This window comes from Solanum tuberosum, unplaced genomic scaffold (assembly GCF_000226075.1).
Source record: "Solanum tuberosum cultivar DM 1-3 516 R44 unplaced genomic scaffold, SolTub_3.0 scf00044, whole genome shotgun sequence".
NCBI classification, from domain to species: domain Eukaryota; kingdom Viridiplantae; phylum Streptophyta; class Magnoliopsida; order Solanales; family Solanaceae; genus Solanum; species Solanum tuberosum.
Window position 1 is genome coordinate 2,100,131 of NW_006238970.1, and position 25,759 is coordinate 2,125,889.

At 36.5% G+C, this 25,759-nt stretch overlaps 1 protein-coding gene across 4 annotated transcripts in view; it reads right to left on the reverse strand.

The window, feature by feature from the left end:
• LOC102603014 (vacuolar protein sorting-associated protein 18 homolog) overlaps positions 1-22,950 on the reverse strand; it is a 54,184-nt gene extending 31,234 nt beyond the window's left edge. Inside the window, exons 1-13 of one of the 4 annotated variants that reach the window (XM_006343399.2) lie at positions 22,859-22,950; positions 21,448-21,611; positions 19,001-19,213; positions 18,738-18,877; positions 18,454-18,549; positions 17,534-17,601; positions 9,808-9,909; positions 9,495-9,639; positions 7,943-8,086; positions 7,733-7,852; positions 7,513-7,569; positions 6,938-6,997; positions 33-140 (exon numbers count right to left, since the gene is read on the reverse strand). In XM_006343399.2, coding sequence (XP_006343461.1) covers positions 33-140; positions 6,938-6,997; positions 7,513-7,569; positions 7,733-7,852; positions 7,943-8,086; positions 9,495-9,639; positions 9,808-9,909; positions 17,534-17,601; positions 18,454-18,549; positions 18,738-18,877; positions 19,001-19,213; positions 21,448-21,610 — 1,416 coding nt within the window. In that variant the 5' untranslated portion in view covers position 21,611; positions 22,859-22,950. Of the gene's footprint in view, positions 1-32; positions 141-6,937; positions 6,998-7,512; positions 7,570-7,732; positions 7,853-7,942; positions 8,087-9,494; positions 9,640-9,807; positions 9,910-17,533; positions 17,602-18,453; positions 18,550-18,737; positions 18,878-19,000; positions 19,214-21,447; positions 21,612-21,751; positions 21,843-21,864; positions 21,886-22,854 lie in introns of those variants that run through there. The other 3 variants (XM_006343400.2, XM_015306970.1, XM_006343401.2) reach the window with 3 other exon arrangements.
• Between the last annotated feature and the right edge of the window lie 2,809 nt (positions 22,951-25,759).

Sequence of the window (25,759 nt, forward strand, 5' to 3'; positions counted from 1 at the left end):
ACCAACCAAGCTCAGTTCAAAAAGAGATGAACCTTATCAAGATATAATTCAGTAGCCCATGTCGAAATCATTGTTATTTGACATTTTTCATCCTTTGAAAGATTATCAAGCTTCCGCAGGAGAAATGTTCTCAGTGCATCCTGCAAGCAAAGAAGTGTTATATCCAGGAAGAATTTTTCAACGAGTTCTGTTTTATACTGATTCTATTATTTGTGGCTGTTTTTCTATTCGAGGTTTCCAGATGTCACATGTCAGAAAACTAACAAAATTAACTTTCAACAGCAGACCAAGGAATACCTCTCATTATTTTTTTTGAGAAGGTAACAACTTGTATTCTATTTCCACAAAAACAGAAACCTGCCACGACAAGTTACAGGTTTCCTAATTACAATTGAGGAGTATCTAGAAGATCTTCAACCCTTTTAACAAAAATTTACAATGATCCTAAGACATCCATACTTGATTCTAGATCTTCCCTATACTCCTGTTTACACCAAAAATGAAACAAAACTAAGCACTTCATCTTCATCTTCTGGATATTGTTGCTCTTGTTTTGATGGCACCTGAGGTTTCTTTCTGTCCAAGCAGCCCACCAGATGCAAGCTGGTATAATTTTCCACCTATCCTTATGGTCTGACAGGTTAGCATAACTGCTCCAGATCTTCAAAGTCTGATCTATTTTCCTTGGCATTACCCATTTCAGGCCCTTCTTACTTAGGAACATTTCCCATAGTAACATGTGCAAAGGCAGCAAGATAACACTAGAGATCTGTTGTAAAAAGGAATGGGATATCTACACAAAGATAGGTTCATTATCTTCCTAAAGAATAATTGCTTCATATTATGACAATGATAGGACTACTAAGCAAGAAGATAATCACGAGAAATTAAACTTCCCGTGGTTCTGAACTAATACAATTTTTTAAATCAATAAGCAATGAAAGAACTTTAGTAATAACCAGCACTGAGATGGCACTGCACAGCAGTACAATGAAGATCTAAAAACAACACTGGAATAATACTACATCAGCATACAAAAGCAACAGCATCCCTCAAATGGAATTTCCTCGTCTTCATTTCCTTGCCAAAAAAAATTCCTTCTTAGCATGTCTATTCTCTGGATCGCCTTGTCAGGGGATGGGAATACTGACATCATGTATGTAGGCATTGTATCCAGAACACTATTGATCATGGTCAATCTGCCCCCCCGGGAAAGGTGCTGACTCCTCTAATTGGTCAACTTTTTCTCACATTTTTCTATCACCCCATTCCAAATCCCCATTGATTTACTTTTGGCTCCCAAAGGCATTCCTAGGTATATGGTAGGTAATTCCCCTACTCTTCCACCCAAAATAGCTGCCAAATTATCCACCTCTGTTACTTCATTAATGGGGTATATGTAGCTCTTCCCCCAATTGATATTTAGCCTGGAAACAGCTTCAAAAATGATGAAAATCACCCTTAGTATCAGCATCTGGCCAGTAGTTGCTCCACCAAAAACTAGAGTATCATCTGCATATTGTAAATGAGTTATCTCCAGGTTGTTTATAGCTCTATTGTCCACCTGAAATCCCCTGATCCAATCTTTTTCCCTAGCTGTCTGTATCAAGTTACTTAGACCTTCCATTGCTAGGATGAATAGGAAAGGTGATAAAGGATCACCCTGTCTCAGTCCCCTTTGAGAAGAGAAAAATCCACAGGGGGTCCTATTTATGAGGACTGAGAACTTCACAGTGCTAATGCGGTATTTTACCCATCTTATCCACTTAGCTCCAAAGCCCATTCTTTGCATCATTAGTATCAAAAAGTTCCAATTCAAGTGATCATAGGCTTTCTGGATGTCAAGTTTACACAAGATTCCAGGTTGTTTGCTTCTTTTTCTAGACTCCACACACTCATTTGCTATCAATACTGCATCCATGATTTGCCTTCCTTTTATGAAGGCCATCTGTTGTCTGTCCACTAGAATGTGGATCACCTTCTTCAATCTTTCTGCCAAGAGTTTGGCTATAATCTTGTATACTCCTCCTATTAAGCTTATAGGTCTGAAATCAGTTAGCTCCATGGCTCCCACTTTTTTTGGAATTAAGGCAACAAATGTAGCATTGATGCTTCTTTCAAAAATTTCTTCCTTCTGGAAATGCTGTACTGCAGCCACCAAATCAGATTTGATAGTGTCCCAACACTGGCTGAAAAAAGACAAACCATCTTCCCTGGTGCTTTGTCACCTGCACAAGATTTGATACTCTATAGAATCTCCTGCTCCTCTATTGGTGCCATTAACAGGTTGTTTTCATCTGCACCAATCATAGGGCAGTTCCTCATTTCTAGGTTTGGCCTCCAATCTTCTGTTTCTGAATAAAGCTTTTCATAAAATGTAACTATCTCCTCTTGTACGTCTTCATGATTGCTCAATGTTTCTCCTCTCACTTTCAGCTTTGTAATTGTGTTCATTCTTCTGTGAGCATTTGCAGTTCTGTGGAAGAACCCAGTGTTTCTATCTCCTTGCTTTAACCACGTAGCCCTGGACCTCTATCTCCAAGCAATTTCCTCCCTTTTTGCTATGTTTTCAAATTCCATAGTTAAAGCTAATCTAGTTGTTATTTCACCTTCCTCCAAAGATCTATGCTCCTGAATCTGTTCCAATTCAGTTAATTGTCTCAAAACGTTCTGCTTCTGAGCCCCTAGGTTCCCATGAATAGTCTTACTCCACTCCTTCAGTTTCCCTTTTAGTGCTTTGAGTTTTGCCACCAACACGAAATCTGGTTTCCTGGAGAATCTGAAAGACTCCCACCACTCTTTGACTTTCTCATTGAACCCCTCTATAGTTAGCCACCAATTTTCAAACTTGAAATATGACCTTGTGGTTTCCCATTCTCCGCATTGTAGCATAATGGGAGAGTGGTCTGAGGTAACTCTATTTAGGATGTTTTGCCTTATATTTCTGAATTTTGTTTCCCATTCTTCAGAAAATAGGATTCTGTCCAGTCTGGCGGCTGTTGTGTGATTGTCCCCTTTCTTCCATGTGTACTTACCCCCGGACAGCTCAATGTACACCAACTCCATGTCTTCAACAAAGTCCGAAAAATCTGTCATGCCTTTGTTGATTTTGTGGCAATTCTTCTTCTCTGAAGGGTGTCTAACTGTGTTGAAATCTCCACAAAGGACCCAAGGTCCAGTAATTAGACCCCTGGTTGCTCCAATCTGCCACCAAGTTTCTTCCCTCTCCTCTCTATCGTTTGGGGCATAGACTCCGGTGAGGTGCCAATTAAAATCTTGGCACTTCCCTGTGAAACTGCAGGTGACTGAGTACATGCCTACACTACTAACTTCCCCCTCCCATACTCTTTTGTCCCACATAATGACGATGCCTCCTCTAGTCCCACTAGCCTCTAGTTGGGCGTAATTAACCCATCTGTTTCCCCAGATTTCTCTGATTATATCAGTGATCTCCCCTTCCACCTTGGTTTCCTGAAAACAGACCACATCTGCCTTCCAAGTGTTCAAAATGTTTTTTAATACTACCCTCTTTGTCGCACTATTCATCCCCCTAACATTCCATGAAACAATATTGAGCTTCATCATTCTCCTATCGCTAGATATCCCCCTACTTCTAGTTCCGTAGCTCATAAATTTTGTGTTCAACTCCAAACCTTTCAGTTCATTGACTCCTTTCTTTTTAACTATAGTCGGTTCCCCCTTCTCTCCTCTGTACCCCTGCTTGTTGCTATCTATTTTCATAAACAATTCTTCTGCTTTCTCTTCACATCCTCTGAAATCTACTCCAAATTCAGTGCTCAGTTTGATTATGTGTTGTTTAATCCAAGTAGGAATACTTGTTGGGTTGGTGCCATCTTCCGTTGGTAATAGGATCTTTAGGGGGACTGCCTCTTCTGGAATAATCTCACTGTTTTCACCTTGTGTCTTCAGCTGGGCAATTTGATTTACTTGGTTACCGTCTCTATGTTCTCTGTTATTATCAGTGCTGCATCTTTATCCGTTGCTTTTCTACTCTCCTGATCTCCGTTGGAATTGTTTGAATCTCCCATTTCTTGATTTCTCAGTTCCTCAAATCTGTTATGGGTTGCTGTGTTAAGTAAATTTTCTTGTATCTCGATGTTAAGTATACCAAAACCTTGGGATGCAGTATTCTTTTGTTGTTGCCTTTTTGGGCCTAAAAAATTTGGGCCCAACTTTTCCCTTCTCTTAAGCTGACCTGCTGGAGCTATTAAAGGCCCTTTTCCCTTCTTGTTTGCCTCACGTGTGGAGTCACGTGTCCTCCAATTCAAATTTTCTCCAGCTATCGAGGTACCCACATGATGGTCAGACTCTTCCACAGAGTTTATCACTAAAGGGGAAGAGAAACCCTTATTGCCCATCGGTCATAGTATTGTTCGTCTCTCCTCGTCGCCTCCTTTCGGAAAGTCACCGGCGCTTCACACCAGATCGGCACTGCGTACACAAAACCTTCACTGGTGACTTCAATCTCGTTCAGAACCATCTTCCCATCACCCCTCACCTTGATGCGTGCCCAGTGCATGTGATTTTTGAGGGCTGTTTCTTCCTCCACTTCGATGAAACCCCCACACTGATCTCCGATAAGCTTGAAAACTTTATGAGACCATAAGCTTAGGGTAAACCCAGCACTCTTATCCACACCCAGTCTCTCGCTATATGTTACGGCCAGCACCTGTGGTTGGACTCCACCACTCTAGGTTCAGATTCATCTTCTTCCAGCCCATTTCCTGCCATGACGTGCTCTGCAGCCATTCTTGTGGGTAGCTCGAACAGAAAGTGCCCGTCGTTCATAGCGAAAATGCACTCCTATGGCTGACTTCCAAGTGTTGCAAGCCCACCTTCTCACATCATTGAGGGTTGGAATCTCTTGAGATGTGCTCTGGAATTTACCGACAATACATCTCTTGAGGAGATCTGTCTCCGATGTCGGTGTTACGTTCACCACATTTAGGTGGTCACCTTCCACCAGTATGTGCGCCTTCTTTATGGATTCTGTCGTCCATCTATTGTTCCTTACTGCCTCCTTGAAGGATACTCCCAATGCCTTCGCTTTGTTAGATTGTGTTTTCTGCTTTGTTGTAGGCTCATATGTGAATTTTGCTATTTTATGAGCAATGTTTCCCCAATCCCCATTGTAAGATGGCTTCCTAAACCTTGTATTGTAGTTTAATTTGTATGCTTCCTTCGTTGATTGTGTGTTTGGAGTAATGGAAATGAGGTGAAGGGTTTAAATTGTCGACTTGTTATATCTAAATGAATAAAAAGGGGTTGAAAAGAAAAAGGCCATGTGAAGAACATGATAATGTGAATTGCCTTATTGTGACATTTGATGATTGATTGATAAAATGCTTGAAAGCATGATTGTGTACTTGAATTGCATGGTTTGTTGTCTCTTCCATTTGGTGTAATATTTGCTTGAATCATTGATTGTGAACACCGTGATGAGACATTGATGAGTTAGTATGTCGAGGTCTTTGACGACGAGCGTTATTATGCTGAGGTCTTTGCCGACGAGTGTTATGATGTCGAGGTCTTTGTCGGCGAGTGTTATTATGCAGAGGCCTTTGCCGATGAGTGTTATTATGCCGAGGTCTTTTTCGGTGAGTGTTATGATGCCGAGGTCTTTACTGGTGAGTGTTATTATACCGAGGCTTTTTTCGGTGAATGTTATCATGTCAAGGTCTTTATCAGTGAGTGTTATGATGCCGAGGTCTTTGCCGGCGAGTGTTATTTTGCCGACAAGTGTTATTATACCGAGGTATTTGTCGGTGAGTGTTATTATGCCGAAGTCTTTGTCAGCGAGTGTTATGATGCTGAGGTCTTTGCTGGCGACTGTTATTATGCCGAGATCTTTGTCGATGAGTGTAATTATGCCGAGGTCCTTATCGACGAGTGTTATAAAGCCGACGTGAAATGGTTCCGGCTAGTGATGATCATTGCGACATAATGCACTTGATTCTTATGCGTGACTTACTTTGATGTAATTCTCAAAATCAAATTACAAATAAAATGCGGAAATCAAAAGACAATAAGTAAAGATAACTAGATAGACACACAAAGAGGAAATCAAAGGAAACCTAAGGGTATATTAAACCTAAAGACCTCAATCGATAAATCCTATAATAGCACCAACTCTTACGAAGACCTCAAGGAAATCGAATTGACCTTGCAACCTCGTTTCTAAGCAAAGATCAACCAAAAGCTTTACCAAGCTCTCAACACTCAAACATGAGTTTTCAGTTTTCAACAATCAAAATAGTCCAAGTCTAAAATGAACCCAAACTAGCTATTTATAGTTTTAGGTGCCGGTGTAATGATGACTGCTTTATTTTGTCCTTGAATAGCAATAAAACTGATATATCTGCCATTTTCATTGTATTTAAGGGTGCAAAAAAAGTCCGAGTACAAGTCCTTTATTATCCATGTTTTGACAGATTCCCCTTGGACCTTCGACGCCTCAATAAATCCTGAGACCAACCATCTCAGGACTTTAATGCTAATCTTCACTCTCCTCATTAAATTCCTGCTACGTTCAGTCCACTCGTACCATGTTTCTGCTCCCTGCGTTATAAAAGATGGTGTTTTCCCCCATTGACATGATTCCGGCCATGATTGCCGGAAAAAGGTCCCCCGGATGTGCTGATGTTTGACTTTATGTTGAAAGTTTACTAACCTCGAAGATCGTGTAATAAACCTTGTCTCTTTAAAACGGAACAATGGAAAAAGTAATGTTCCTTTTTAGATATGAGTTAGTTACTACTACAGATCATTACCTCGAATGAGCAAGATGGATTTTTTTTTCAACAGCAAGATGGATTGAACTTGGATGAATTTGACCTTTTTGATTTTCAATGAGTTTAAAAAGAAATCTTTTCTTGCATAACCATAAATCAGTGTTCTAGAATTGAAAAGCTCATACCTGTTCGCCTATGCTGATGAACTTCAATGAGATCTCTTCAAAAGATAATACATAGTTAATCTGCAATATTCATTTCCTTGCATTAGAAAGGTCTCCAGTTCCAGGAATAAATATGGATTACTTAGTAAGCCTCCTATGTCAAACATAAAAGAAAACAAAAGGGACATGAATGAAGAGTTGCATAATTTTAATGCAGAGACGTAGTTTTTACAGGAAATATTCAAGACGGTAATCAATTTGATACTACCGAAAATGTAAGGGATTATCAGAAGCGGACCTTTTAAGGCGGATTATCAGGGGTTTCCCTTGGGGTATGATAGATGAAAGTATTTTCATTTATCAGGAAACAAAAATCTAGTTGTCTTTGTAAAATAGAGTAGACATAGACATTGATTGCTACAGAAGTTAGTGGAAATTTCGGTCATAATGAAATTTGAAATTAGCAAACAAGGATCAGATTTTCTTAAGGGCATGTGGCTGGTTGACAAGGATCAAGTTTACGAAGGTACAAAGAAACAACAACTAAATGGAAACCACAAAATGGAAGTAAATAAATAAATAAGTAGATTAAATACTTTTGCATAAAATGATGCAGCTCTGAGGAACTCCTTGGCAACAAAAGCAGCTTCAGCCTGCATAACATGAGGTCTAAGATGAAAAACCAAAAGAAAATATTCAGCCTCACAAGCAATAAGAGTTTCTTCTGTTTATGATTAGGGGACAGTTACAAATGAGGCAAAATATTCAAAAAAGCATCATATATCCCAGCAGAATAGAAGTTCAATCAGCCATGACCTGAACCAGATAAACTTGGTCTCTCTGCAGCGCATCACGACAACTAGCCAAAGCTGCAGCATATTCTTTTAAGTCCAAGTACACTTTCCACATATCACAACCTTCATCATTTACGGACACCTAAATTCAGATTGTCGATTCAGAAACTGAAGCAGAAATATAATGGTATTACCACATCACATAAGATTTAGGATATGACTATTACCGCACCTGGAAGATAGAATTTTGGTCATATGCATAAAACAACCCAGCTGAGGCATCACTACATAAGCCAATAATACCTCTTGAAACTGCATCAGATGTCTGATCAAAATAAAGTTCTTCTACTATCTGTTCACTTATCCTGTTCACCACCTACAAGACATCAACTAAAGCATAACTATACAAGGTATTCAAAGGTGAAATATCTATTCTTCAGAATCAAGTGATTTGCTCAATAATTGGGTGGTCAGGTTGCCCTTGTCCTAAATTGTTGTTCTTCTAACTGTCTTCTGTGATCTGTCATGTGGTAAAGGAAGGACCTCTAGCATCCATATATTTAACAATGTAGAACAAGATTAATATTGCAAGAGATTGGATTAATGCTGAAAAGCAATATTGTTATAGACTAACTACTACCCAATAGAAAAAAATATACTCAGTGGTCTTGCAGAACAAATTAACCATGAAAAGTATTTCTCCTAAGATATATAAAATTCAAGTGGATAATGGCAGACAAAAGAAGATATTATGACAAATGGAGTTTTTCTGTTTTGATGAAATATCAACTCCAACACACTCACTGAAGGCTAAATGTGTAGTTAGTTCATTCAGTTGGAATTTTTCTTATCCCTGTTAATAGTGTTGACAATTTTTTGGACTTTGTTAATTCCCTGGTTCTAGCATAGGCACTCATATATTGGGGCTAACATTGTTTTGGTCTTCTGATTTGGACCTAACAGACTTTTTGTCTTTTGTAATTTTGGAATCTTCCTGATGCTTTATCAATGATATATTATCTCACTTCATCAAAAAACAAAAAACAAAAAAGCAAATGGAGTCTTTCAAGTCAACTTAGGATTGATGTACACTTCTTCTTCTTCTTTTTTTGAGAATACAAATACTGGTATCGAAAATACTAAGTGATGTACACTACATGAACCTAAAAGTTAAAGCAAACTTAGTCATCAATATCAACACTGACAAAATAGAGGTGTGCAGATGAGAAATTTAAGGATATCATCGCTAGCCTTATTAGGTCTACAACTTCCACACAATCATGTTTAAAGCTAAGAATTTCATCAGCTGCCCTTTCTGTTGAAAGAAAAAGGAAATTATATCCTAGTTTCTTCATGTGCAACAAACCAATATTTATTTAATATCATGAAATCATGAAGCTTAGTGAAAAAGCAGCTAAAATTTACATTAGAACATTACGGCTAATGCATATATGATTGGTATTTGGTAGACACACTTAAGAATTGCCAAAGTGATAAAAACTCAAAAATGGAAGAACATATTTATACCTCATAATTATTGCTTCCATGTCATCTAACCTACAAGTTCATTTTTGGGTACGTAATTATACGATATACAACCAAACAAAAAGTTTCATACAATTCCAGTCTTTGGTTTGAGCATAGCAAAACCCCAAGCCATATATTGCATATAGACATAGGCATGCATGAACAATAATTCAAACTTTAGAAACTGCTACAACTAATTGATCCATTAAAAGGTTAAAAGACATGGAAACAAAGTCATGGAAGTACCACTAACACACCTTAACCTTGTTACCAATGAGAAGTAGGAAATGAAACTCGGATATAGCCAGAGAGCTAGGTTTGACACCTTCAACTCCTTCAGAGAATTTAGAGTAGTCCAGAAGAGCTTTGTTTTCCACAAAGTTTTCATCCCCATTTGGCGAACTATAGTGAGGTTTTCAACAATTGTACAAAATATCAAAAAAAAAAAAAATTAATGTATAGAACTCTAAAGTTTAAATAAAATTTGAGCATTAAGGCCATGAGATGAAAAAACTTGGGATTGAAACAAACCAAAGAAGTAAGGAAATAAGCAACAGGTGGTAAATCTACCTATGTTGTGCTCCAAATTTTAGGTCACCATGGTAGATACCTGCTCCAGAAAGCCATGCGAAGTGTACAGCCCTCCTCTGCTGGATAAAGAAGTGCAGTTCACTGAAAGAAGAGAATCCAATAACTCCTAACATCATTGGCAAATGAACAAACAGTATGTTTTGTACGTACTTGGAAATTAATAAGTTAGTCTGTTGAAGGAAATCGACAAATTCAGAGGCCCCTCTCCAGATACAGATACTACTAGGTGGAGACATACTACTGATGGGGTGTGTGAGAAATATAGGAGAAGAATATTATTGAATTATGCATCTACATTATTAAATTGAAAACCTATTTATAGACACTACATTAGCCTCCTTTTCCAACTAGGACACTACATTATAATATTTTTTCCAAGTAGGATTCTACATACTATTCCTATTCCTTTCTAAGTAGGGTTGTATATACTATTCTTGTTCCTATTCATGTTCTAACACTCCCCCTTAAGCTGGTGCATACAAGTCATATGTACCTAGTATGTTATAGATGTAATTAATACAAGGACCAGTGAAGGGCTTGATGAAGATATTTGCAAGTTGATCACTCGACTTCACAAAATTGACAGTCAATCTCAATGTGCTTAGTCTTCTCATAACATACTGGATTTGATGCAGAATGTCGATAAAACACAGAGTGATCAAGTGAACTACGAGTCGTGCTAAACTCCTGGATTACTGTGTTGACTTCACAAACCAAGCTTGAGAAGACTATTTCAAACAATAAAATGACTTGCACAATCAACATACAAGGCAACTAAACTCCCCATGAGCAACAAAATCAGGTGATTGCTTCATATAGACTTCTTCCTCGAGATCATAGAAAAATATTATTTTTTATGTCCAACTGTTTAAAAGGCCAATGGCGAACGAAGACTATAGATAGAAAAAGGTGGATAGATGTTATTTTAGCCACGGGGATAGAAGTATCATTGTCAAGTCCAAATATCTAAGTATACCCTTTATTTTGACAAAAGTAAATCCGACACAGAGAGAAAATACTATTGGCGAACTCAGATTTGCTAGAAACAATGCAATGGTCACTGGAAAGTGCTCAAAATCTGGTATAAAAGATATGAATCATCTCAAAATCAAGAGACTGGTCGATATTGAACAAGAAAGTCACTGGAAAACTGGCCGAACAAGTTCACACACTGATGTGTGGTACTGACATGGTCGTTGGTGTTAGATTTCGCACAACACCAACCGAAACAAAGATAGCTATGAGTAGTCACCAAAAAAATGCACGGTGCTACACAAATCAAATATGAGAAAGTAGTCTCCGAAATGATGCACGATGCTACCAAATTATATATGAGCAAGTAATCACCGGAATAATGCACGGTGCAACAGAAATCAGATATGACAAAGTAGTCTCCGAAAGATGTATGGTGCTACGCAAATCGGATATGAGAAAGTAGTCACCGAAAAGATGGCACGATGCTACACAAATTAGATAGGAGAAAGTAGTCACCGGAAAGATGACACGGTGCTATGCAAATTGAATATGAGAAAGTAGTCATCGAAAAAATGGCACGTGCTACACAAATCATATACAAAAAAGTAGTCACCGAAAAGATGCACGGTGCTATGCAAATCAAATATGAGAAAGTAGCCACTGAAAAATGGCACGGTGATACAAAAATCAAATATGAGAAAGAAGTCACCAAAAAGACGGCACGGTGCTACACAAACACTAACGGATACAGATTTTACACAAAACAGTCCTTCAAAGTTGCCGAAAATTGACACATGGTCGCATGTCTGACCGAGTTTTCTTTCCCTAGATATGGGGTTCATGCATATATCCTTGGCCCTACTTTTCTTAGCATAACCATTGGCCAGACGAGCGGCATATATGGGTTATAGCCGCCAGCGGGAACTCTTTGATTCTCTATCAGGATTGTAGAAGCTCTTTAACGTAGTTCAATCAATTAACCTACATCCACAAGAGGAGATGAGCAATTCACTATATAAAAGAGAGTACATAATATCGAGAGAAATAACCTCACAAATTCACTCAAAATAAAAAGAGGTCCACATATCACTTGCTGTCACCGTTTCTCCCATACACAAAACTCTCAAATCCCCTAGGACTACATTATGAATGTTACCAAGTTAAAAGGAATGAGCCTCCATTATAGAGTCATAATTTTTTTCCTACAAGAGAAAAGACTAGCCTTATATGGGGACTCTGTTTTCCTTTTCCTAAAAGAAAACTCAATTATGGTAAGAAGCTCAGGGCAAACACCCAACAAATCTCCTCTTGGCCGGAATTTCTGACAAAATAAATTTGTTCCACCTTCTTCACATAATCTTCAATAGGCTGCATCTCCATCTTCAAAATCCTCCAGCAGATCCATGTTTCGAAACAGAGAGTTTCTTTGACAAAATTTCTCAAATAAAAATATCCATCACTGTCAAATAGGTTGCCGTTAGAAATGAACCCACCAAGATGAACACCCGTTTTTAACTTCTCTCTGATACCATGTGAGAAACATAGGAGAAGAATATTATCGAATTGTGTACCTATTTTATTACATTGAGGCCCTATTTATAGACACTACATTAGACTCCTTTTCCAGCTAGGACACTACATTATAATTCTTTTCCAAGTGGGATTCTATATAATATTCATATTCCTATTCCTATTCTAAGGAGGGTTATATATACTATTCTTATTCCTATTCATATTCTAACAGGGTGTTCACTATGAACACATTGTATAAGATGGAAATCTTGGGGCAACCTGAAGGCAGTATAGGTCCATGCTCAAAGGTGTAGGATTGTCTGGTCCCTACTAAAATCGAATTCTTCACTTGGCTGGTAGTCAGAAAAGCTTGCCTAACACATGATGCCCTTCAGAAGAGAGGATTCCAAATAGCATCACAATGTTTTCTTGGTAATGAGTATGCAGAGACAAATAGCCACTTATTTATGCACTGCAAGGTGACTAGCCACTTGTGGTCACTTTTTTAGTCTTTGTGGTATCAAGTGGACTATGCCAAAACACACTGCAGACCTGCTTAGTTGTTGGATTAGGAGAGGTGGTAGCAAGTCACAGAAGAGATGGTGGGGAGAAATCCCTGCATGTATTTGATGGACAGTGTAGAAAGAAAAGAATGCAAGGTGTTTTGAGGATAGATTTAGCTCTCTACAGAAAATTAAGGGGAACTGCATTGCTAATCTCCATTTCTGGTGTAAAGAAGAAAACATAGAGGATGTTGCCCAGTTGGTAGATTTTTTAGGATTTCTGTAATTAGCTTCTTTTTTTCTGTTGTTTAGTTTTTACCATTTTGATATCTTTTTGGAGGTTGCTAGCATAACCCTTAATGCAAAGGAATACAATTACCAGTTCTCAAAAAAAAAATTAACAATTATATGAAATGATAGTCAATCTATTATGGTGCAAGCTCAAAAGTGTCTTCACAGACAATGGAAGTTGTGACAGCTCTATCCAATGATGAATATGGAACATCACTTGCTGTGAACTGGAGTAAGGGTAGGTGGAAAACAGGAGGGTGTATTTTGTCAGTCACTGCACAAGCCACAATAAAGAACCAAGCTCTTGACAAATGTCTCATCAACCAAATCCAAACTTCATAAATCACTTGCAAGGTTCAGTCTATCATTCCCATGAAGTGGCATAATTGAATGCAAAGGAAAAGTATTTCATTAAAACATGATTGTTCACCAAAGTGATTTTGGTAAACATATGAAACCTGTCCTAGTATGAACAGTAAATGAAGTTTTTGAAAGGCTCTATATTCCCCAACTGAAAGGTGCCTGTTTTTCATTTTCCTCCTAAACTTTGCAACAGTTTGCCCAACTGATTGGGTAAATATAACACTTTGCACATGTTGAGAAGCCACAAATGTCTCTTCCTAAACTCTGGGCTTTTCCAAACAACGTCCAGATATCAATGCAGGAAATCACTTCTAACAATTAGCTATTTCCAACAAGATTAACAAGAAAATTAGCACAAGAATAAACCTCAAATTTTATGCATCAGAAATGACATTTGATTTTAAGTTTGAGTTAATAAGTTATAAATACTGGGATGCAAAATTAGAAGGAAAATTGGATAAAGGAAAGAGTGACAAGTTGTTCTCCTGGCAATCATGTGGAAAATATAGAGACACGAATAGGAGGGCTTTACAAGGGACGGAAAACTTATTTGAGCATATTGAAGAAATATTTCTGTTTGATTTTTTTTTATGCACATTTTAAAACATCTTTGACATTTCGGTTAATACTGATGACTTAGTGTTTATGGAGAACCAAGTCTTTCCATAAGATTCTCTACAAGGGTATATGTCTTGTATGCAGAGTTTTCTCAATTATTTCAACAAATTACCAACCTTGTCAAACAAAAATACAGTTATAAGTACTATTACCTCCAAAGATGTGTTTTTAGATGCATGTACATGCAAATTACAGAACACACATAGAGTTCGCAGGAGATGTTAACATACTTGCGTTTATAGATTCAATTGTGTTGTTTAATGAAATTTTTGTTAGTCATGCACCTTACTACTTTGAAAGGGAGCCTTGGCATAACGTGTAAAATTGTTTTCATGTGACCAGGAGGTCATGAGTTCGAGCTGTGGAAACAAACTCTTGTAGAAAGGCAGGGTAAGGTTGTGTAAAATACACCCTTGTGGTCCAGCCCTTCCCCGGACCCCATGAATAGCGGGAGCTTAGTGCATTGGGCTGCCTTTTTTCTTAATGCACCTTACTACTTACATAAGGATTAAAAGAACACTTAAAAAGGCTTTTATATGATAATAGTTGAATTTATATTTTTGTGGTCAACCACAGTGGCACATTAAGAGAAGTTATCAGGGAGTAGCATGATTTTACACTGAACTTTCAATCATTAATTTCCAGCGCTGGAGTAATAGGAGGACTTTTTCGAGTTCCTACCCATTGCAGTTCTTTCTAACAACATATTCCAGGGTTGATCGGACTTATGTGCAGTAACTAGCACAGGGATTGATGGCTGAGGGAAAGAGAACTAGAAAAGAGTCATTATCGAGTATCGACTGTTAGACCTAAGTGATTTACTTCCGCTTATTTAATTTGAATAGATGAATACCGTGGTTCACCCGGCTTGGGATAGGCGGGTGCCATCACAACCAAGGGGATTTGGGTCGTGACAGGGATCCCCTTGTCTAAATTGACATTTGGAAGGAAGAACACTCTTTGGGAGTTCTATTACCATTAATGGTGGCTCCATGATTTATAGAGTTAATATCTCAAAAGGTCACTCAACTTTAAGAATTTATCTAACAAAGTCATTGAACTTTGTTTTGTATCAATAAAATCACTAAACTTAGACCTTTCTATCCATAAAATCACTCAATCAAATTTATTATTAAAAAAAATAATTGACATAGCAAAATAAATTATTATTTTTATGTCATATAAACACAGACCCACAAATAAATAAAATTTAAAAAAAAAAACTTATTAAAAAAAAGTTCGGACACACTTAATTACGGAAACAAATATTGTTTTATGATATTATTGTATAATTTATGTAGTGATTTAATAAATAAATGAATAATTTTTCTTAGTGAATCATATTTTGGTATTACTGAATACTGTAATACCATAATATTTAGTTTGTCTCCTAAATAAAAAATGAGTATTAAGTATTTAAGCAAAACGACAAATTAAATCCAAAACAGGAAGAAAAACAATAAACAAATGTCAAAAAAAGAGCAAGCAAGTATTTATTAATTAATAAGTTATTCGGCGTGTAATCTATTTAGATGTTTATTGCTAAATATAATTGGTAAAGATTTTACTTTTCATTTGTAACTCCACGGTTTGCTAACGTTGACATAGATTTGTTCAAGTTCGAAAAAAATATTTTTTAAAATTGTTGATGAATAAGTTTTGAAATTTAAAATTGTGTTTGGATATACATTTTAATTGATTTTTTGAAAAAAGTTCTGTGAGGGGAAGTGAAAAGTCCTTAATGAGATTTCTTTAGTTTTATTTAATTGTGGAATTTATATTTACATGATATAAAAATAATAATTTATTTTGCCATGTCAATACTTTTCTTAATGATAAATTTGATTGAGTGATTTTATTGATAGAAAGGTCTAAGTTTAGTGATTTTAATGATACAAAATAAAGTTCAATGACTTTGTTAGATAAATTCTCAAAGTTGAGTGACCTTTTGAGATATTAACTCTGATTTATATGGGCACAGGCATCCCAGGTAATTCAGTTTTATGGTTAGAACCATTCACCGAGATGGAAAATCTGACAGTAGATATGCTAAAGTTGTCCAACTGCTCCAAAATCTTGTGCCCAAACTGTTGATATTCCAATACTTGAGTTAGCCTTTGAGCATTTTCATTTTCTTTACACTCATGTGTATCCTACTAACAAATCTTTGTTTTCTTTCAATTCATTCAAGCCAATAGTTATTTTCAGTTTGGATCATTCCGACTTCGAAAGATTTGTGACCTATGATGAAAAGGAGCTTCCTCACCATATTTGCAATTTCTAGAATATCAAGAATGATCCAGAAAAGATCACAAAGGAAAGAGGTGAACAGGTAACAAGTAAAAAAGAGGATGAGTGAGATGGAAAGAAAGATTCTCCATATTCAGAGGCCAAAGATAAGGCAGACTTTCTGTTTCTACAAAATAGTTTGGGAGTTACAAGCTCTATTATAACTTTGACATGTTAGATTAGTACCGACATTATTGTATATTGAAGTTCAAATTAGTAATTTTAATTGATATTTGATTATTATAGTATTCAGGAAAGCCCACTGGAGGACACAAATGAACGAAGATTCGAATGATCAGTTTGCAATGGTTCTGTTGACCAGAATGAGAAGAAACATGGGTGGGGAGATTCGGGAGAAGTTAACTCCTATAATAGTAAGTTCCTCCTTGGGAAGCTGCTGGAAGTATGTTCACGCTTGAGTTCCCCGTAAATCCCTTCTAAGAGGAGGTGAGTATGAGCGTGTGGGAGGCCTAACAGGAAGTCAGCTTCTCAGTTTATCTCCTACCAATGTATTTATCAAGTTCATTATCAAGCTTTCACAAATTTTTGCAGGAGATTATTACATTTGAAGATAACCTACAGAAAAGAAAATATTTCTCTCTCTTCCAAAGGCTAGCTTCCCTTCAATATTATAACTATATTAATTTGTTCAGGTGGTGGAGGTTATCAGGACATTATCTGGATATGAGTTACACTAGCTGTAGTTTCAAAATCATTGTTAGACACATTTTGGACTTGTCAGAGCAGGACATTACACCAAAAATGAATTACATTAGCTATACTTTCAGGATAGTGGATCGAACACAGCATATGAATGTTTCTGACACAGTAACACATCCTGCAGTAAGGAGATGATGGAGCTTTGCGACACATGGGAGTCTGAAATTGTTATCCATTTTTCATGTAGTTAATGAAAATAATGCCTGATAATTTGTGCTCCCTAAATTTATTCATTTATATTATGTCTTTAGCAGGCCCCTCTGGTGGCGACCGATACGTCACTTAGCCCAAGCGCATGGAAGTGTTTATTATCTTTTTTCTAATACATAATCTACTGCAATGTTGAATTATGTGGTTCTAGGTCATCTCAAAACTTAATTTAAAGACTGACTTCCTTCCAATTTTTTTGACAATCACATAAATAAGGAACTTGCCTGTTAGGTATTTCACCAGGAAGCTCCATGAAATGAACTGTGCGGTCCACATAGCTTGCAAAAATCGCCTACGCAAACCAAAATGCATCAATGCAATGAAATGTATTGATCATCAGATCACGATATGTCAATGAACTAGCAGAACTTTATTACAATAATAACAGGAATTGATGTCCAACAAACAGAATCTCAATTAAGAGTTACGGCACAAAGGGTGAGGGGAAATATTAACAATTTTTTAATTCATGGACAGGTCTATATAGGCTCTGATGGAGATAATTAAGTAGAGAATGAAAGATGCCAAGCTAAGATAATACAGCACATAAAATCTACAGGAACAGCTACCAAAGGAATACATCAACAGCTTTGTACAAATTGATCCAGCAGAGCTTGTTGGGAACAAATAAAATTAGGTCCTACACTCTGTTCAAAACCTCTTCAACAATACACAAGATTCTGTGTACTCTGTCAATGAGGAAAAGAAAGACCACAAGAAAGTAAGTGTACCAAGTTGAAATTCAACGAAGTCAAAAGAAGTCAAGGCAGCAGGAGTAGCAAAGTGTACCAAGACGTGCCCAACAATTTCAAGTTTCCAAACTAAAGAAGCATAGTTCATCAATATAGAAAGCTAAAAAATCTTGATATAGATTTCAAAGATGATCCCATACCAGTCAAAACTCCGATCACACATGATATTCAACATGATAACAATGAAAACTGCATAAAGGAAAACATAGACAAAACCTGTAACTTAACTAAGAAAGAAGCTATTTTTAGTATTTGGCAGCACCACGTGCTAGTAAAGTGAAGATGAAAGTGAAACCAGTAAACCCTAATGATCCATAAGAAAAAGAACGAAGATGTTGAAGGGAAGGAGTCAGTCAAACTGCAGAAATGATTACTTCTAAATAAAAACTTACATCAAGTGATCCGATCCCTGTGAAAGAATAAAGTCGAGTAGGTGTTACAGCCATCACATAAAATCTGGTACCATTGTGCACACTTGCTGTTTCCATCTACAAGAAGATGAAAGAAAGGAAGGCTTTCATTAACATCATCTCGATATGAAATGACATGAGCTACTTGATTAAATTGAGAAGGGAGTGAAAAGGAAACAGGTAAGCCACTTGGATGCTTTCTCCTTTTTGGGGAAAGAAGTTAAAAGAAGGAAAAAAAGGAAGAAAGAAACTAGAAAACACTCAACCTGCAAACCAGTGAATGCCTCAGGTAGTTCTTTAAGTTCAAATAGTAACTTAATGTACTTCTCCATTTTATCCTTTACATCTACAGCCATCTCGTAAAGTTGACCATTGTCCGTACCCAAAATGATTTCTCTAGTTGAAGCTGAAACCATTATCCACAATTAAAATGAAGAGAAAGAAAGCATAACTATTCTGAGTGTCCGTAAATCACCAAATTGTTAAAATCTTGTACTATAACACAAGAAATTAGAAAGCACTGACGTACCTTCTGTTATATGTTGTCTGTTCCAGGCGACAGCATTGACAACAAGACCTTTTAGTTTGCTCAAAATACGTGGCTTTGTCCATTTAGCATGAGTATAATATGTCTCGGCACCACTGCTGCCAATAACAGTGGCAATACAGTGGCTCCCTCCAGGGTCAACAAAAACCTTATGAATTGATTGTTCCCCAGGCCTGCCAACAGAGAGATCTATATCTGCAAAAATAATACAATACAATTACCCTATTTCCCTAATAATCTGACACAAGTAGTGTAAAATAAGTGCCACCAAGATATGCTTCGTTATGTAGAGGTCTAAAACTTAATCACAGTCAACACTGGATTCAAGAAGGCATTACTCAGAGGTCACATAGCACAACATTTATAAGTTTCAATTGAAGCTCTTTTTAAGTTGCTTCACAAACAAATAACCTTAAGAAAAGGAAAGTTCCATTTCTCTCCGCACAAAGAAAAGTAGAACCGAGTTCACAGTATGCAATGCATCCCAATGATCTTTCTTAGATCAAGGAAAAGTTCAAAAAAAAAGAAAGATCATATTTGCCAAGGAATAAAAGATTAACACACAAGATGTTTAAATTACAAGGAAGCATGATAAGAAAACTTTAAAACATACCATCCAAAACCTTGAATATACACTTCAAAGAGCTATTGCCTATTTTCTCTTCATCTTTTTTTCTTTGGGCACAAAGGTAGTGTATAGGCCAGATTGTGCACCCCTTGACTATTTTACCAGGTATACTGGCTACCATCCACTAACACAAGTACTGGGCAACTATGTCCATCAACACTTAGATAGATGGGGGGAAATCATGTAGTGTTTACCCCACCACTACAGGGATTTGAACCCTTGTTTCTCATGATTTTATTTTATTTTTAGAAAGGCCTCGTTTCTCATGATTTTCATCCCACTTTCTCGATCATTAGGTCATATCGGTAGGTCTCAAATGTTCCTTCTGTGTTAGGCTGCAATTATATTCTAATCACTCTCCATTCCAGACAAAAATGCATCAAAGCTACTTGCTGAACTTTCTTGCATCAACTCTTGCCAAATGCAAAAGGCTAAAACAGTGAACTCCTCCTCCTTTTTTTCCTGATAAGTTAAAATAGTGAATTCTCCCTTAAACCCAACAACCTAACACAAAGCACATGTTCCACAAAAGGAAGGAGAATGAAGTTGTATAAGAAAATAGCAAAAGTTATGTGTTACCAAAAGCCCAAAAGCAACGTAAAAACGAATAAGCATCACATCTGCTAAGTTGTGCGGACTCTTCACTTACGTTGCCGCACCCATGTCGGATTCTTCAAAAATACACTACTTTTGGGGAATTCGACACGCACCCGTAGACATTTTTGAAGAGTCCGAGCAACATAGCACATCTGCAAGGAAGTACTTAGTATACTCTTTATTTGAACTCACTATCATTAAGTGTTCTAAGAAAAACTTGAGGCTTTCATGTTTATAAGACCTTCATACACGGTCAATCTTTTTTGTCACAAAATCTAACTACTAGTTGTTTTGAACAAAGGGTAGGAGCTAAATGGGCAAGTCAGAAGGTCTCTCTAGCCTATAAAACTACAGGAAGAGAAGAACACCATCTCTCTATATCTCTCTCCCCCTGCCTATGTAAAATTATAGTTCGTAATGAACACCATCAGAAGCCATCGACCATCACCCCAGCCAACATCAAACTCTGTGACAATCATCTGTGTCATAAAGCTCGACTTGAAAGCTTTAACACTTTAAATTTGTTTGCGAGAAAGGTTTCAACACTTTCATAATGTAAAAAAGAAGAAAAAAAGTAGAACTAAAAGACATAAAATGAGAGTCATGAAATTGTATGAAAAAAAGATGAAAAGACCATCGCATCAAATTCTGAAAGAAGTAGAAAATGAGCTTTGACACCATCCGCATCCAAATGTGAGCACCAAAGTTTAAATGTGATCTACTGAGGAGGCATTATTTGTGTGAGATTCATGCAGCTACATAAGCAGTCTCTCAAAACCAATCCCATGCATGTTCTTTATCAGGAAAAGAATAAATAATCCCCCCCACACACACACGCGCGCGCGCGCGCAACTCCAAGCATGTTCATCACATTTTTGTATTTCATTGGGTTTTATTCTATGACTGCTACTTGAACTCCTTAATAAGACAACAATATTGGATGTTACCAGTCTACACTGTTCCAGCCAATCAAGTATAGCATAAGAAACATTAGCTGAACCTTTATCCAGAAAAAGAAAGAACGGAAGAAACAAACACCATGCTAAAGACATAAAAGTGTCAGGGATATGAGACTATTAAGCTCAAAAAGGAATTAAAAGAGCAATTACAGATATGCACATCACGAATCTTTAAGATACAAGGTAAGAGTATGGTGTCTTTGTTACAAATTTCCATTAGAATCGAGTCTTTTATGCGAACATACCATAAGAATCACCCACTCCAAAGTCATGTCTGATCACCCAGCCTTTGTTGGTTCCAAGAACGATGACATCATTGCCAGTCGCCATGCATGTAATGGCTCCACGGCCTTTTGTGGCGTATCTTTCAAGAAGATCTACAGAGAAAACGTGATGTCTTCTTTCCATTCTAAAAATGAGATGACATAAGCAAACCAAATAAAAGTTGAGTCAGGCCAAAGTATTCCCAATCTTCAGTTATGAAAACTTATCAAAACACTAAACCTAAGCCATCAAAACAAGGAATATCAAGGCATCCAAGAGTGTGACCTAGTGGTCGATGAAGTCGTTGAGAGCTATGAGGTCTCAAGTTTGAATCCCAACAGAGACAAAAACACTAGGGGATTCTTTCCATCTACCCTAGCCTTAGAGGAAAGAGTTACCTGGTACCTTGTCACGACCCAAGTTAGGAACGTGACCCGCCGCTAAGGGAGAGAATCCCAAAGCAAGCCTTACCAGAATTCTGCAAAAAATCGGGCAGAGTTTCCTTTGTTTTTAGACCTATCCTGAATTTTCATGTCTCAAAAATTCACAACACAATTAATAGCAACTATTAACCACAACATAATATCCATCAATGATCTAATTGTCACGCAATAAAACCAATTCATCTCCAAATTACGGAAAAAAGTTCCAAACTAGTCACTTGACTACAATTCGAAGAACTAATCTTGACTCAAATCAAAGGAATGACAAATGGAGCACCAAATACCAAACCATAATATTTCGATTCGGTTCGATTTTTTTTACTTCGGTTCAATCTAATTCGATATTTCAAATGATTTTTCAGTGCAAATAAAAATTAAAATGAGAATAATCAATTATGCAGCATTGCAATGCATGACCGTTGCTGCTAGCTGCTGGCAACATTGCAGCTGTGCAGGTCTGCAGCATAGCAAAGCATGGTTGTTGGCTGCTGCTGCTGCTTGCTGGTGGGCTGCTGCTGCTTGCTGGAAGCTCTGCAGCATTGCAAACTTCAAAGCCACCTGCTGGCTGGCTTGGCCCAACAATCAAATACATTGCCAAGCCTGCTAGCTTGGCCCAACAATAATAATAGCAGGCAGCAGGCAGCAATTACAACAAGAATTCAACACTTGAAACTTGCAAGTAAAACAACACAAAGTCACAAATGTCTTAATATTCAACTTCAAATTAAAAATAATGGCAGTCACAATTCCAAACACAAGTCACCAAATTCAAATTACAAATTTAAATAGAGTTTTTTTCTCTTGATCGACACGATTCTCATGACATTTGTTAAAATTCAATTTTGGTGCTAAAGGAACTAAGGAAGCAAAAACTGATAGAACTATTTCAATATTTAGAGAAGAGAGAGTGAGAAAAGTCAGACGAGAGTGAGACTTACAACTTACCTACCTTTACGACTGGGAGATGCCTAAGCCGTCGGACGACGGCGACCGCGAACTGCGAAGAAGATGGACTATGGAAAATGGAGATGGCTGCGTTGGGTAAATGAGCTAAAACTGCCTTTTCCAATTAAAAAAAAGGGACAAGTGGGCCCCACTACTTTTTCCCTACTTTTTTATTTTTAATATTAATAAAAAGACTCAACTAATAACATATTTCGTAGTTGTCTGGACAACTACTAAAGTTGCCGGGAAAACTATTGAAATTGTCGGACAACTATAGAAGTTGTTTCCACAACTACGACAGTTGTTGGACTAAAGTGTAAAAGTTAAAAGTTTGGGACTATTGTGAAAACATCTTTTAACCTAATTAATACTATTTGTCACTTCTATCCAATTTTTAAGACTTGAAGGACTCCTACCTAATTGACTAACTAGTTTGTCCCTTTTAATAGACCTTCCCGACTGCGTTGTTGTAGTTGTAACTTGTACGCTCAAAATTTTAGGGCTCCAAAGTCCAAAGAGGGTTTAAAACATAAAACTTAAAATTTAAAATTTAAAATATATATTTAATAAAATTTAAAATATTGTTTTAAATTTAGTTAATAAAATTTCGGTTTTTCGGTACATCGAATTTTTTTACCCTTGCACCGAATACTGAATCAAAAAATCAAAACCTAAAAACCAAATTAATTTGGTTCGGTTCGGTTTTTCGGTTTTTTGATTTTCCGATATTTATGTCCACCCCAAATTTTTACTATGTATGAGGTACAATTAGTATTAGTTGTATGAGGAATCTATCTAGATATAATATGCTTGTGCTCAGTACGGGCCCAATGAATTTAGATTTCTTGCATTAACGTAGCATTTATTCATACACTTAGTAAATATAGAGTAAATGACATTTTAAACATTTTAAGTGGATAGAAATATTGAGACAACACATAACAAACATTACTTGATAAGAAAAATAAACTCTTCACTTAACTTTATTTCAGAAGATAGCTCATATGGAGAGAATTATTCAGATCATAACAAAATCAAGTCCCTCATCCACAACCAACCGAGGAAACTTCACATGACACGAGATGCTTCTTTGTTACACTATAAAATAAGATTATCATACTGAATTTGATACTTCCCATTCAAATTTACAAGTGTTAGACAATATTAGCAAAGCGTAATATGAGGCTCGTAGGGGAAAAGAGGCGGGTTATGATTAGTTTGAAAAGGGAAAAATATCTCAAATCGCAAGACTCTTTAGTTTGAATTAGAGGTGGGGAAAAACATTAAGGTTATATCAAAGCATCGAGGTCTCATCAACTGTCATCTCCAATAGTTAATCAAACTTAATTAACTATGCACTGATTTGTCATCGAATACCCATTGAGCACATGTTCCATGGCTTATCTCAGTTTTCTTCCAATAGAACAGGAAGTGTAAAGTTCGTAGGTTGTTCTCGTGCTCTTCCAATTGCATGAAATGGAGAAACCCATTACGTTTAATTAACATATGGCTTATGTTCAATGAATAGAGGGTTCATATATTGTTCTCTTTTCTCTTCCTTGGGTCTTTGTGATGTCATGTCATCGTATATATCTGCAAAAATTAAATATAATGCATTATTGGGTGATAAAAAAGCGTGAGAAGGATAAAATTGTATCTTATAGTAGTTTGTAATATAATTTTGATGTGAGAAACTATGAAACATCATTTAGTACTTAAACTATTTATTTACATATCAAAAGTCAAATGTATTGGAAAAATATTTAATCAGCAAGTTCACAATTCATGCCAAACTGCAAAAAAAACTCCATTTAAAAAATTAAATTTAAGATTTCACCATGTTTACAAATACATTAATATAACTTATTTTCAATTCTAAGACTTTATTAAGTAAATTAAATTAAACAAAAAAAAATGATTATGCATTCTCTCAATTCTAAGTTGCAATACTGCTTCAAATCAGAAAGCAAATGCGCTGAATTTCTAAACAACAATTTTAAGTGGATTAGGAAGATAGGAGTATCTATATCCATAGACAATCTGCATACACACAATAAAACTCGGGATAATTAAATAATACCAATGAAATACCAAAGGGTAAATGGAGAACAAAATAGAAAAAGACGGACAACGAAGCATAAACATAAAATAAGGTACTCATTAGAATAATATCCAAATTTCTATGAAATTTATAGCAGAATACTTATGATCCCACTTACTCCAAATCGTGTTTGTACATATCACATCTCATAGTTGCTTTTCACAGAAAGGATTCATCATTTACTATCCTAATTACTAAGATACTACATATATAATCTTACGAACATAAGGGTCAATATTATAAGAGAATTTCCATCTCAAAAACAAGTAGACAAGAAACAAATAACAAAGTATAAACATCACTTAGATGACACATGTTTTCATCTTCATAGTTCTTGTAAAAGTAACACAATGTCAAGCATACCACTACCAGGATTGAAGTAAGGAATACATGTGAGTCTCTATTTCACATTAAATTCTTATCAATATTATTAATCCCTCAACTATGTAATCAGAGATATCAATTTCTCAAATATTGAAAAGAAGATGATGTTCATGGTCAGTGATAATCATGAATTAGCTATTTACATCTCTCATGTTCAGTGATTATTCACACCTCAAACTCCTATTTCTAGTAAATAGCAGAACGATTCAAAGGACGTTACTCATTATCTAAAGTAGGGAATGTGTATTTCTATAAGGACAAAAGAAAAACTTTGGAATAAGAGAATTCATGGATTAATACAATCACAAACACTGTAAAAAAAAATCTCAGTACAAAAGTTAAGATATTTCTCCACTCAACTTGTTTGTGTCTCACTGGATCAATTTTCTTTAAACATATCGAGGACACGAGTAAGTAAAT